General features: G+C 35.4%; 1 protein-coding gene across 1 annotated transcript; it reads right to left on the bottom strand.

The window, feature by feature from the left end:
- Positions 1 to 1,605: 1,605 nt before the first annotated feature.
- On the bottom strand, positions 1,606 to 14,598 carry LOC131200875 (retinol-binding protein 2-like). Its single transcript, XM_058188234.1, has 4 exons — positions 14,526 to 14,598; positions 9,940 to 10,118; positions 6,532 to 6,633; positions 1,606 to 1,705 (listed from the first exon to the last, which is right to left on the bottom strand). Exons 1-4 carry the CDS (start codon positions 14,596 to 14,598, stop codon positions 1,652 to 1,654), a joined length of 408 nt encoding a protein of 135 aa, XP_058044217.1. The 3' UTR covers positions 1,606 to 1,651.
- Positions 14,599 to 14,823: the final 225 nt, after the last annotated feature.

Consider the following 14,823-nt stretch of genomic DNA (forward strand, 5'->3'; position numbering starts at 1 on the left):
CACAGAAGCTGACATATGATGTTACAGTATCTGTGAGTTCATCCAGGTCTGCAGAGGTATCTTTAAAAATATTCCAATCAGTGCAGTCAAAACATGCCTGTAGCTTTCCTCCGTCCAGGTTTTCACTGATTTAATTATTGGTTTTATGGCTTTAAGTCTTTGCCTGTAAGCAGGTACAAGATGAATCATGCAATGATCAGAGTGTCCTACAGCTGCACGTGGTAAAGACCGATAGGCATCTTTTAGTGTTGTGTAGCAGTGATCTAGAGTATTCTTGCCTCTGGTGGGACAATTGACATGCTGAAAGTATTTTGGTGGTTCTTTCCTTAAGTTTGTCTTGTTTAGATCTCCCAAAACAATGGCCAGTGAATCAGGGTGTTTGGCTTCAGCCTCCATGATTTGGTCAGCTAGAGTTCGTAATGCCTTGTTTACACAGGCTTGTGGTGGGACATAAACAATTAGAAGAAATGAGGAAAATTCACGAGGCGAATAGTAAGGTTTGCAGTTGATAATTAGAGTCTCTAAATTGTTGTCACAGAATTTGTAAATTATGTTAAAATCTTGACACCAGGTTGTATTAATATATAGGCATAAGCCTCCTCCTTTCTTTTACCAGATGTTTCTGGAATCCTGTCTGATCGTTCAATTTGAAATCCTGGAATGTTCAGGCTGCTATTTTCAATTGATTCATAGAATAGAATAGAATAGAATAGAATAGAATAGAATAGAATAGAATAGAATAGAATAGAATAGAATAGAATAGAATAGAATACATCTCTTGCCTTCCCCTGTGCCTCTGCCTCCAGCTGCTACTGGTGCCACCCCACAAGCCTTCCGCAAGCCTCTCATGAGTCAGGCAGCTGTGCAAGACGTCTGGATCACTTGCCTTCCCTTGCCTCCACCTGCTCCAAGGTCCGTCTCCCAGTTACTGTTTTTGAGCCAGGTCTTGCCTAATCTGTACTTATACCTTTGATTTTTCCTGCCTAAATATAAAACTTTGTTTCTCTCCACATTAACATTCATTTTGTTGGATAGGGTCCATTGTTCAAATCTGGAATGTTGGCTATTCCTGCCAGGTTAGTGTCATCAGCAAATTTGATTAGTTCCCCTTCTATTCCCTCATCTAAGTCATTTATGAAGATATTGAAGAGTACTAGGCCTAAGACAGAGCCTTGTGGTACCCCATGTGTATGTAGTACCATTAACTAGAATAACTTACTAAGCTGATAACAGGCAAATCACTTACAGCCTCAATACAATATGTGAACCCAATCAGTGATATTTATTCTTTTTATTTATTCTTAGATACCACCCAAATGTATTAAGAAGACAAGAAAATATACAGAGATACTATTGTCAGCACGAACTTTTTTAACAAGTCTTGCATCATTGCACCAGGATATTTCTGTTACTAGAAAACAGATCTGCTAAGATTTGGGAAATAGAGCAAAACTTTTGCTTAATTCCGATTTGGAAGGCAAAGATCCTTTCCAAAGTGTGCAAGTGCTTGACATTATTTTTAGACATTATTTGCTAATCAAACACAGCCATGGATCACTGACAAAAATCAAACTTTTATTTCGATAGTTATCTTAAAAGAGAGGGGGAAAATTATCAGCACAAATGTGGCATCTACATCAGCTTCATCAGTCTATTTTATCTTCTTGAAGACTTGATGGCACACCTGGTCTTCACAAGTCAATTCCTACAACAGAAAAACCATTAGTAAGCACGACTTTTTCATTGCCCTTATTGTACCCCAGGCCTTCCCTTAAACTCAAAGATGAAAACAGCTCAGCTACCACGTTAATAGTGAGGCTGGGCTATTAAATAGAAAAGAACAATGTATTTTATGTAACCAATCAGCCAGTAAGCACTACAGGTTGCTGTAATTAGATTTGGACACTTCAGTTGAGTTTTTAAAAGGATAAAAATGAAAAATGTATGAAAATTGCTCTGTAACAGTAGGACATTTATTTCATAGTCTATTATTAGCCCACATACTGTAGTGTATTAAAACTACTGGAGCAACAAAAAATTGCAAAAGGACAAAAGACAAGGTTTTAAAGGTAACAAGGTAAGTACTGTACAATAGTATTTGGCCAAAAGGCAGCTGTGTGTCTGCAAAAAGTGGATTTTAACTTGGAATGTTATAGCAAGTGTTACAAAGTGGTTCAGTAGCATTATTGACAAGTTTTGAATGTATTTTATCATGAAAGGCCTGTCTATGTGGATATCTTTTTTACGTAGCAATTTTTTTTCATGTAGTAATCTCTTAACCTTTGCTATTACTTATGTGGTTCTTAAGGCTTGATTTGCAGCAATAAAAATGAAGAGAAGATGCTACAGAACAGTAATTATGTTACTGCAAGAGGGCCATGGGTAGCTGATTTTCTTTAGCTCTTGTTTTTGCAGTCAGATTAATAGAATAAACCAATATCTAGTGTTTTTCTATCTGTAAAATGGAATTAATGATTCTGGGATAAAATATTTTAAAAATCACTCCCAAGCACAATTGTGTTTTTAATTTAATTTAATTTTTAAATTGCAATTGCTTTGCAGTTTGCATGAAGCTACTATGAATTTTGTGATGTTTTGAGAGCTACTATGAACATCATTACTCAGAAGAGGAAATATCACAGTTTTTTTTAATACGGAAAGTATATTCCTACATGATGGATTCCTACCAAACTGATTACAGTTCAGCACAATCTTACTAGATACACCAGCTTTAAAAGATCATCTAAATTAGTTTCTTGTTTCCCAAATTAATCAGTCACATATCTTCTGGAAGTCTATTTCCTAATTCCTTTTTCAGTGGACTATGTAAAAAGTTTTAAGATAATTACTATAATTGTGACAGTAAATTATTTAATAAAATTTAATATTATTTAATTTAATAATTAATTATTTATTTATTAATTATTTAATAAAATAATTGAGAATCATGGGAAGCTTTTTTGTTTTTTTCAGCACTAGAAAATCATACTCTCCATTTTTTTGACAATTCCATTCTGCTAAGTCATAGTTAACTTTTTAATATAATTCTCAAAAGAGCAGAAATTATAGACTATATCTTCCAAGGTATCTGTGTTAATAGAATCTCTAGATTTATGACTATTTTACTATTGTAACTATTGTAGAAAAATTTGGGTCTTCTTAATAGAGTTTGAAGCAGGACTGAATAATGGAACTGGGAGAATGTAGCAGGATATTCAGATGTTCTTTTTTCCTTAGAAATTATGCAAGCCAATGTTTGCATCTAATGAAAAACAAATTATGGCTAAGAATGCTAAACATTAATGCACTAAGTTGCAATATTAACCATACTTATTTAGAAGTGTGAAATTGTTCTGAAAACAATTTCCTTACCTTCTGAGAAAAATGACTTGAATATTGACAATGTTTAAACATTTCTTAAAATGTCTAACTCATTAAGCAAACTTTATCTCAGTGGAGAAAATAAATAAAGTTATGGAATGTAGGCTGCAAAAATTGGACAGCCATTAGTTGGAAGTAAAGCTTAGTTTCCTATAGCTTTTTAAGGCTATTTAGTCATCCTCTGGATTTTTGCAGCCTTGCTCTGATAGCTAACTTAGAGTTTGCTTTGGGTTTGCTGGAAGTCTCCTTCTTTCAATAATTCTGCTTAAGAGATGCCAAAATTCATTGGCAAGAACTTCTTTATTTCCTCATCCAGCTGTAAAATCAAGACTCCATGGCTTCTGCTACAGAGGTGGGTTTCAGCAGGTTCTGACCAGTTCTGGAGAACCGGTAGTGGAAATTTTGAGTAGTTCAGAGAACCAATAGTAAAAATTCTGACTGGCGCCACCCTCATCTATTCTCTGCCTCCCAAGTCCCAGCTGATCAGGAGGAAATGGGGATTTTGCAGTAACCTTCCCCTGGAGTGGGGTGGGAATGAAGATTTTACAGTATCCTTCCCCCTGCCATGCCCACCAAGCCATGTCCACCAAGCAATGCCACACCCACCAAGCCACACCCACAGAACCGGTAATAAAATTTTTTGAAACCCACCACTGTCCTGCTATCTACCGATCAGTTTTAGTCATCCTGATAACTTTGCTGCCTCCCATTTAGTGGGCTTTACTTCCTCTTTGCCATGAAACAAAAGTACAGGAGTGTTTGCAAAGTGGTAGCTGGAGAGTCATACTTTATGCTCCCTCCATTGGCCTGGTTGAGGGGGCCTCCTAGAGAGGGAAAGATGCTGGAAAAAATTAAAATTAGCAGAAATACAACTTTGTGGAAATGGGTTTGCACCAGTCCTGACTTTTGAGATTGTTCACTTGAACATTTTTATTATTTAATCTCTCATTTATTGTTTCTCATACTTTGGTGACTACTTAATTTACATCATTCAAGTTTTCTATGTATAGGAATTCAGCTTTTCTTTAACAGGACTAAATTATATGTTTTAAAGATAAAATGTATGCCTGGTGATTATTCTATTTTCAATCTTTCAATTTTCTGTGCAGCCTACGGAAGAGGGTTCTTGTATTAAATCATATTCCCCATAGCTTGCAATGAAGTTGAGGAAAATAATTATCACTGTCAATTACTGGAAAATTATATTGTGACAAAAAGTCGATTCCACTTCACATTTCTATCTTTTCCTTTCCTCATTTTGTTTGAGCTATTTGTTTTTAATTAACAAAAATGTGCAACTATTGCAATTTCATAACCTCAGTATGGAACATTGAGATTGTGCCCATGAATAAATGCCAGCCGGCTTGAGTCAACTGATTGTTCTAATCAGTTGCAGCAGGTTTCATTGCTAGCATATCCTCTACCGTATACTTTCCTCGATAAATAATGGTAGTGTTTTGGTCAGCGTTTTCCTAATTTTAATTACTACCTGGAATTGCTTGTGGGCTATTAAATGAAAACGGAAGCAAGACCATCAAACATTAATTTCTAAGTGTTCAAATAAGTACAAAGTCTGCTGACTTACAGACTAATGGAGCTGAGACGGTATAAGGAAATGATAGTATGGTATGCACATTGGGTGGTGATGTGCACACTTTTGTATCATTTCTGATTGTGCAAAAAAATGGAGAATCCCAAATCTGCTATCCTGCCTCATATTTGCCTATTTATCTCCTTATCTATAGGGACTTTTCAGCATAAAAAAAGTACCATTGAATATCCATAGGTACATTTGAAAGGGTATTCTGAGATTGATTTCCCTCTTTAAATAAATGGAATTTGTTACTCACTATAATGTCCTCACTGCCTTCAGTGCGGTTTTTTATGATTGACATAATCTGCAGGCTATCTCATAGTAAAACTGACAGGTGAAACAAAAGTGTTTTTATATGTTTATAGTTCATCTCCCACTATTCCTCCAAACAGAACCAATTTTATTTCTTCTTAACATGAAAAGGAGTCTCATGCTTTAATCCTGGATAAAGAGAGATTCCTTGAAATTCAGAGTAGACCAGTGAATGTTTATCAGACTGTTTTGCTCTAGCCTTAATTATTTTACATGTAGTTATTTTGGGGGCACAGTTTAAGGTACTGATTCCCTGACTTATAAGGCAATAAAAGACTGTTTTCTCCCATGTGACCCTGGCTCAGGAAACAAAGGGGAAACACAGGATAAGTCCCTGAAGATGCAGTATCCCAGTGATGGAATTAAGTTCATCTCAATCTTTATGGAAAGGACCACAACTTTCAAAAGAATCGAACTTTAAAGTTTTTTTTTTACTGGAGTATTTCTTTTCTTGGTTTTGTTAGGAATTCTATTAGCCATTCAGCTCTTGCTGGAAGTAAAACGTGGCTTGCATTTTCTTGAAAAACAGTTAATAAGCCTATTAAATAAAGACATACCAACATAAACAAGTTATTTATATAATATTATTATTCCAGGTAGCATCTGTGAGGAAGATAGGTGATTTCTAAATTTGATATATAAATAAAATAAATGTATATATCAAATTTAAAAATCAAATATAACCATAAATAAATATATGAGGTTGTCACATTTCATCTTTATAACAGATGCAGTTTGGGGCTGAATCAGTAACCCTGTTATCCGTCATCCTCTCCAGACAAGCAATCTAAATATCTATCCAGTTGCTGCTCTCTGCATCTGCAAAAGGAAAATTGATGTACATAATGCAATTGTACATGCATAGACTCTTTTTTGAAGGCATTTGTTAGCAGGAGTGTGGCATAATTAGGGGACTCATATGGGAATAGTGACTGGCCAAGGTCACCTTATAAGAAAAGATCTGAGCCTTAGGTTTGCAACTTCGCATGCTGCTGACTCAAACTTTTTCTGATCTGTGGTGATAAAAATTGGAGAGTAACAGATCCAAAATGAACAACAGTTTCAGAACAAAACAGCATGCATACATATACATATACATGCACATGCACATACCAGTACCTGGTACAGGTACAGGTACTGGTACATATAATGTACATATACTTGAACCTTTAAAAAATCCTTATAAAAGTGAGTTGATGTGGAAAAGTTTTTAATTATACAAAATCAACATATTTGGGTCTTACTAGATGCAGTTTATCTCCTTCAATCCAATGTTTCCAGCCTCTGTTGTTTTTTTCGCCTTTCTGGACACAGACAAGTTTGTCACCATCCCAGGTCACTGTTGTCTTCAAGGATTAAAAGATAGTATTAAGCAATATTTTAGAAATTTGAAATATTCAAAGCTGGAATTAAATGCAATTCAGCGAACAGGCGAAAAGGGAAAAAGGGTGGAGGAAAATACAGCCGTCCCCCCTGGAAAAACTGATATTCTGGTTGCAAACCAAGATTGTCATTTATGTTTCATGTTCCCAGCTCTTCATCCTGATTCATGAAATAACATAAAAACAAATTACTTATGATGGAAGTGTTCCCTAGAAAGGGAAACCAATATGAAATTTGGTTCTGCTTTAAGAGCAAAGTAACTAATCTCCAATAGAAAAGTCATGTTTTATTTAAACGAATGCAACATCCACATACATATTTTTATTTTAGTAAAGAAATTAGGGTGGTGCTCACAGCAGAATAAATTAAATTATTTTGTATAAAAGTGTCACAACAACTGATGATTAAATCTTCCAGTTGTTTTACAAGGTTGCAAATAAAGCAGCTATTTATTAAAGACATAGTACAGGATAAAAACAACTGAAAATTTCTTGAAGAAAGGTACCACCTTACAGATCAAATTACTAGGATAATTAACCTATGAAAGCCTGCTCTGCTTATTTATGTTGTGCAGTAGAAAATATTTTTTTATTTCAATACGGTATATTTTTTTCCAAAGAGAAAGGAATTTCACTGGAATCTGGAGTCATGTGGGTGTTTATGTACTTATTTTATTATGAAGAAGTTGTGTGTGAATGTCCATGTAACATTTTGCAGTCATTTTTGCAGTGATATACAACCTCCCTGAGTTCCCATACTTCCATCAGACCCCAAGGAAGGCATCTTGGGTGTTTTCAGTCTGGAAAGCCTAGCAACTAGGAAAGTATCAGAATGACAGAGAGGTTAACAATCCTAGCAGTCCTATATTCTGCCAATGCCAAGAATAACAGCAGCAAAATAATTCAAAGCATATTCATGTACTCAGAGGAAAAGGTAGCAAATGTTAGTTCCTGAACAGGCAAGAAAGCTTTTGAGAAATGGCAAGGTGAATTTCAGTGTACTAATAACATCATGTAAAGGGGCAGAAAACGTTGTTTTTTTTTAAAAAAAAAACCAACAACCCCAAAACATTTTTATTCTGCTGCTGCTCATCAAACCCACTATTTTATTAATCTTGGTGGATATTTTCAGAGACTCTATTCACCTTTTTCTTATTATTTTTGAAAAATCTGTAGACCTGAATTGGACTAGACAGCTTTTTAAATATAGCAAACTTGGATAGGTTTTTCAGCTTGAGGAGTAACCTTTTTTTTTCTTTCCAAGTGCCAGACTATCTTCAAAAAAGTAGATGATGCCAGGAAGTAGATGATGCCTGTAAAAATCTCTTTCTCTTTTTTTTTTGGTTTTGAATTCTTTTTTTTGAAAAGAAAATATTGTTCTTGGTGATTCTTCATCAACTGAATCTTAATAGCAAATTGTAAAAAATTGATGAAAAATTAAAAATGAACTTTAAAATTTTAAAGTTAATGCAAAAATAGCATAGGCTCGTGATGGCAAACCTATGGCACGCGTGCCACAGATCTGTGGGCACACGATCCGTCGCCCCCGATCAGCTTGTGCCTCCCGCCGGTCTTCGGTCACTGCTGCGCATGCATGGGGCATGCAGGGGCGCATGTGTGTATGCGTGCATGCATGGGGAGGGCATGTGCAAGGGGCACAAGCACGGGGCTGTGCGTGGGCATTCAGTCCGGAAAAGGTTAGCTATCACTGGCATAGGCTATAGGTCATACTTGCCTCTACACTGAAGTAGAAAGTGCAGATGTTTTTTCTTCTTAACATTTCCCTCAAAGGTACAGTGTCTACTTCATTTTAATATGAACTGAATGTTAATTCATTGGTTGTGATGGGAACTAACTGACTGGCTTGTTGCCCAAGACTGATCTCGTGGGTTGAGAGAGAGTGACTGTCCCAAAGTCACCCAGCTGGCTTTCATGCCTAAGGTAGGACTAGAACTCACCCTCTGCTGATTTCTAGTCTGGTCCCTTAACCACTAGATCAAACTGATTCTTAGAAAGAAACAGAATGACTTCCTTAAAAATAATTAATCCCTGCTTCTGCTGGAAAAAAAAATAAGTAGCAGTGTGTTGGTGTAGGAATGCTGGGAAGAAATCACCCTGATAAGAAATCAGAGAGAATTATAAAAGAAATGAGGTGCTTTTTCTTCCTGTAGTCACCTAACAGTACTGAGATAGAAAGAGAAAATTGAGGTTGCTGAAAGTTCAGCAAAGCAGCAGTTTTGTGCTCCCGAATAAGGCTGGTAAAGGATGGCTTTGTTATAAGGAGCATGCTGTGATGTCAGGGCACAGAAAGGTCACGGATGATAAGGAAGATGTTGGCTATAAGTAGCAAATCTCTCCATTCTCCTTGGAAAAAATAATTAGGTGATTGTAATGTTTTCTGGTCTGTTCTGGAGATCTGATATAGAGGCACATAAGACACAATTTACATTAGGTTCTCTGACACACTATTAGAATCAGGTGCAAAGAGTTACACATTATGAAACTGGTATTACTGAAATTTAGTCCCCAATCTCATTCTGTCTCAATCCAGGGTGGAAGCAATAAAACAAACATTTGCTGGCATTTGACCAATACGCTCTGTGAAACTCATCAACAATCCAAGCAGCACCCAGCATCCCAAGGCCAGATTGGCTGTTGATTGGAAGACAGCAGGAAAGACTAGATTGTCCTTGTAATATACATTAAAGGTCTCCTCAGTTTCTCTATCTTCTCCAGACCTGACAGTTTAGCTTCCAGTGTGGAGAGCTTTTGTTTTCAGGGTAGTGAGGAAGGTCCATCTTGCATCATAACAGCAAGATGGACTTGAAAGCTTCAAGGTGGGTAAGAGACTTTGCATAAACCATAGGTTCTAACCTAGTTTTGCTCACCGCAAGTAAAATGTTTTGTGTGCTGCAGCCTAAAGAATAAATAGCAGTGACTATTGTGGCTAACAGGAATCTGCTTTTCTCTGCGCCAGACTATGAAGCATGGCTGTCAACCAGGGAAATATAACAGTCTGGAGCCATGAAGAGTTGAAAGCAAATAAAAACTAATTTTACCTTGCTGTCATCTGCTTGAGAAATTGTCATGATTTACATATAGAACAAATAGTTGCACTAGCAAAGCGTCTAGATTCTGAAATGCAAATTTAAGCTTCTTTATAAATAAGCATTTCTTTAACATTTTAATTTGCTTTCAACCTGTTTACTTGAATGTCAGGGGCTTATATTGACTGCTGTGTAAATGTGAAACAAATAATAGGTTTTCTACCTTCACAACTCGATTGTCAAGCCCCTTGGTGTGCTCTTCAAATTCCACTCCTGTGGTATAATTCAATTCATAGTTTCTGAAAGTGCTCAGTGTTTTTGTCTTGAAATTGTCTCCATCTTGAATAATTTCTTTTGTTTGTTTTAGATGGTTTGCAATCTTACGAGTAGCAAAATCGATGCCTGCAGATGGAATAAGAGAGATGCATTTTAACAATGTGCCTAATTAAATTTAGTTTCTAAATGTAAAAAATGCCAACTTGTGAGGTTATGCAGATGCCCAATAAGACTTTTTGGTTTTTTAAGGGGAGTTTACATCTCTTCTATATTATAAACTGATTTTTAATAAGTTATTTTGAAGTGGTCTATGCATCAGAAAAATCCCTAGTTAAATTGCCATTTTTGAATAGGAATTTATCTCAAGATAGCAGACCTCCAAATAAGGATCTGAAAGTATTTCCCATTGAAAACAGTGGGACTAATTTTCTAGGAAAACACATACAAGACTTTGCTCTAAAAGAGGACATATTCTTACACATACATATATTTATGCATATTTTCCACTAGAAGAATATCTCATTATCTAAGTCTACTTTTATAGACTTGTATAAATGTTAATAATATGCTGATGTGATATGGTTAGAAACTGCAATTATCAAATAGGATTACCACTCAAGTTCTCTAACTATTATAATTCTCCTCCTAGCTAGTACACCGAGTCTTATTCAATTCTTCACACCAGAACTTATTGCATGCCAAGGTTTCTGAGGTTAAATAAGGCAAATACAATTTCTTAAACACCATTCAAATAAAGATATTTAGCTGTCTTTCTGGAGCAGTGCTATAAAAAAAAGGAAGTAACATCATGGAGAAGGTTGGTTGAAAAGGAGCATCAGGGACAGCACAAGATCAAAGAATCTCCTATCTGTAACTGAAGCATCTTGTTGTCTGAGAAACAGTAGGTAATATCCATTGATCCTCATCACTTCCATGAATTAGTCCAATCTTTTTTTTCAAGCCAGTCAGCTACTAAATTTCACTGTTTAACTACAGTACAATAAGGGTTTAGGTATATTTGTAAGCAGTTCACACATGTACTGAATAATAAAGCACATGCTCAATTCACACATTTTGCTCAGTCAAAAGCAGTTAGGTTTTATTATAGTTTAGCAGGCAACTAAATGACTGAAACTCAGACATTAAAGGCACATGGGAGAGCTTCAATGTCCTTTTGTGCTTGGAGAACTCCTTTCCATAAGTATTTTTCTACCTTAATCTACTTTGCATTTGAATGTTACAATCACTTGGGTGGAAAGAGAGATCCATCATAGCTTGGAAAGGAACCAATCTTCCATCTAGATAACAGAAGATTGAAACACATATTATATTTATTTATTTATCCCACCTTTATTATTTTTACAAGTAACTCAAGGTGATGAACGTATCCAACACCGCCTCTTCCTCCTATTTTCCCCACAACAACCACCCTGTGAGGTGAGTTGGGCTGAGAGAGAGAGACTGGCGCAAGGTCACCCAGCTGACTTTCCTGGCAAAGGCTGGGCTAGAAGTCATGGTCTCCTGCTTTCTATCCTGGTGTCATAACCACTAGATCAAACTGGCTGTCTCATCTTATTATATTCAGATCTTGCTGTGAAGAAATGGGTAGAAAGCATTAATAGTTTTGTAGCTTAACCGTCATTGCCTTCCATTATACAATGGCTTTTGTTATCACTTTATTTTGATCATGAGCCATGGGGGCGCAGTGGTTAGAATGCAGTACTGCAAGCTATTTCTGCTGATTGCTGGCTCCAGCAGTTCAACTGTTTGAGTCTCATCGTCTCAAGTTTGACTCAGCCTTCCATCCTTTCAAGGTCGGTAAAATGAAGACCCAGATTGTTAGGGACAATATTCTGACTCTATAAACTGCTTAGAGAGTGCTGTAAAAGCACTGTGAAGCGATATATAAGTATAAGTGCTATTGCTATCATGATCAGAATAGGATATGGCATACAAAAGATTAAATACAAAAAAAATATACTGGACTGATTTCTTTCTTGTCATATTTCAGTAAAAGATGTTAGTGATGATCTAAACAAATTCATCAGTGGGAATAGCAGTCAACCAAGATTGTTGTAAACACGTCCTTGAACTCAAGATGTATTTCACCTCTGTCAGCCAAAAGCTCAAAGATAGAGAGTGGTGTCATTTATTATCCATTTCTGCCTCTAGCGATTGCCACTGATTGAATAAGATTGCAAAGCATAAAGCAGCAAATGCAGTGTTGTGATGTAAGCCTTAGACCATTTGTTCACATGTGAGAGGTATTAAAGAGGTGGAACTTGAATCATAATGCATCTACATCTTGCTCATTTTGTTTCTCTTTGCAGATGCCAGTGAAAGCTTAGAATATTTGATAAATAAAATTGAATGCTTTTGCAAAGTAGATAATATTTTGCAGCTAAAATATCTAGCTAATTTCCTCAAGAGAGTCATAGCACAATCCTACCCAAGAAATAATGTAGTGGCACTTAAATATAAATAAACATCTACTTACATACACACAGACACGGAAAAAGGGAGGGAGGGAGGGAGGGAGAGAGAGAGAGAGATCTACACAGATATCTTATTTTGCCATCCTTTACCTTACCTGTGAAATAATACATTATTATTCTTATAAAATATGAGTACAGTTTGCTTTTATTGAATTTTTTGGTATTTGGTATTGTCTTCAGTTAGAAAAATCTGAACAAAAAATTATTCCTTCTTAAACACAGTAAATATTTTCATTTTAATTTAATTTAATAATTTCCCCCCAGATTTCCTATTCCTATTCCTATTCTGATGCATAGTTATGTTATATTCATAAATATGATAAAATATGATAAATATTGATACTGATACTTATACTAGTGTACTTACTGTATTGCACTAATGTAATTATATATACAGGAAGAAACCTGTCCCAGAAGTCATTAATAAAGTGAGGATGTAATACTAATATATCATTGCCTGGTTACTGTTCAGAGGAAAGAATATGCAACAGGTATAGACTTGTATAATAAAAAGAGAACCTTTGCAAAATGATTGTCCCACTGATGGCTGGCACTATCTGCAGGAGTTGTACATCTGAAACAAAGCACTCTTTAGAACTGACAGCCTAGAATTAGAGCTCATATTTAGTCTAGGAGCTCCTAACAGTTGACCAGTTTTGTTAATATACCAACCATCTGTTCAATGCTAACAGTAATTTTTGTCTGTTTGTTTGATGTCCCTTAGTATGCACATGCTATTACAATAAATCAGAGTTTATATATGCAATTCAGTATTAGGTAGAAAGTGAAATGAATAAGAACAATTCTACCCTGCAGCAATGCTACTGATTTCCTTTTTTTTCTTTTTAAAATCTGGCAACTATAATCTTTAGATTACTCAATAAGATTAGATGTTGTATGAGAGAATACAAGGCATAATGCAATGTCTAACTGCTGAGTTGTTGTACTGATAATTTTGAAGATTATGTAAGATTTAAGACCCAAATGTCAATGTATTACTTGTACAATCCTATTATTGCTATACCTGAGAAAGACCTGGGATAAAGATCTGTTCTCAAAATATATTCTTAAAATATATATGTTATTGGGGAGAAATAATATCCCGTTTCTGTCCCGGACATTGCAATCATAGTTGCACTAATCTTCAATACTGGTAGAATATGTTTTACTGATCATTTCAATGTTCTCTAATTTGTCTTGGGAATTAATGTACTCTTGAAGCATAGATGGGAAATGTTATATTTTCAGGGCTAGATTCCTACTATTGTCAGAAAGTTGATCAAATCTGTGTGAAGAAAAGAAGGTTTTCTATTATTTCCCAGAATTCTGCTTATGTTTTGGCTGTCTTTTAATTTATTAAACTTGAATGCAACCCAACTCTTAATGGTTTTGTTGAGTAGAAATAGAGAAACATAGATAAACATGGAAAAACACTTGCACAATTTATGCAGTCAAGATTCTTGCATATGGGAAAATTACAGGAGTGAATGCACACCTATTTTCATTTTGGCACAACCTTCACGTTCTCTCCTGTTAGACAAATATCCATTATTGAATCAATAGAATATAGTCTCATAAGGTCTACAGTCCATAAAAATAAGTATAAATCCCTCATCACCCAATTTGAAGCTGTTCCCAGTTTTATAAGCCATTTCCGTATTTGCCAGAGATATACTGTATATAAAAATGGTCACATGATACATGGTGCTTTGTAGTACAAAAAAATAATTTACTACTGTTGCCTTGATTGGCAATGTTAAAACTTTTGAACAGTGTACATAAATTTAGGTTGTAACTTTAGGTTTTGAATTATTTTATGTTAATCTATACTACTTTGCATGCATATGAGCTGGTCATGGTCTAAAATAAAGTAAGTCCAAGGATTCAAGTGCCTTCCATGGGATGTAAAGCACTGCTTTAAAAATATTTGAATTATCTCTGATTCTACATTTTAATACATGCTTAGGCAGTTGTGTTCAAAGTACTTTCTTGTATTGTAAAGATAGAACTTAATCATTTGAATTAAGTTGATACATACCTAAAGCAATCATATAACCTTCAAAGTTTTCATTTAATACCATTTCCCACGTTCCATTGTAATCGGCTGGCATTGCTGCTTGGTGATTAAATCCAAGGATAGTTTAGCTAAGGAATATGAAACGGTGTTCTCCAAAAAGAATTAACTGTAATTCTATCCTTTTTATAGTTCTTTGGATGTAGTTTATGATTTCCAATATAATAAAGTCTAAGGGTCACTGAGATAATCTAAGCAGAACTTTATGCTCGTTATTAAAGTTCAAAGGAGAACTAGATGTGAGAAGGAAAATGATGTTGCA

The sequence above is a fragment of the Ahaetulla prasina genome, chromosome 6, assembly GCF_028640845.1.
Source record: "Ahaetulla prasina isolate Xishuangbanna chromosome 6, ASM2864084v1, whole genome shotgun sequence".
In the NCBI taxonomy this organism is placed as follows: domain Eukaryota; kingdom Metazoa; phylum Chordata; class Lepidosauria; order Squamata; family Colubridae; genus Ahaetulla; species Ahaetulla prasina.

Bases quoted from the DNA above. Each gene is read 5' to 3' on its own strand.
- LOC131200875 (XM_058188234.1), bottom strand. From the start codon at position 14,598: ATGCCAGCCGATTACAATGGAACGTGGGAAATGGTATTAAATGAAAAC. The intron at 10,119-14,525 runs GTATGTATCAAC...TTCCATCTGCAG, and splicing joins AGGTTATATGATTGCTTTAG to GCATCGATTTTGCTACTCGT. The intron at 6,634-9,939 runs GTAGAAAACCTA...TAATCCTTGAAG, and splicing joins TTGACAATCGAGTTGTGAAG to ACAACAGTGACCTGGGATGG.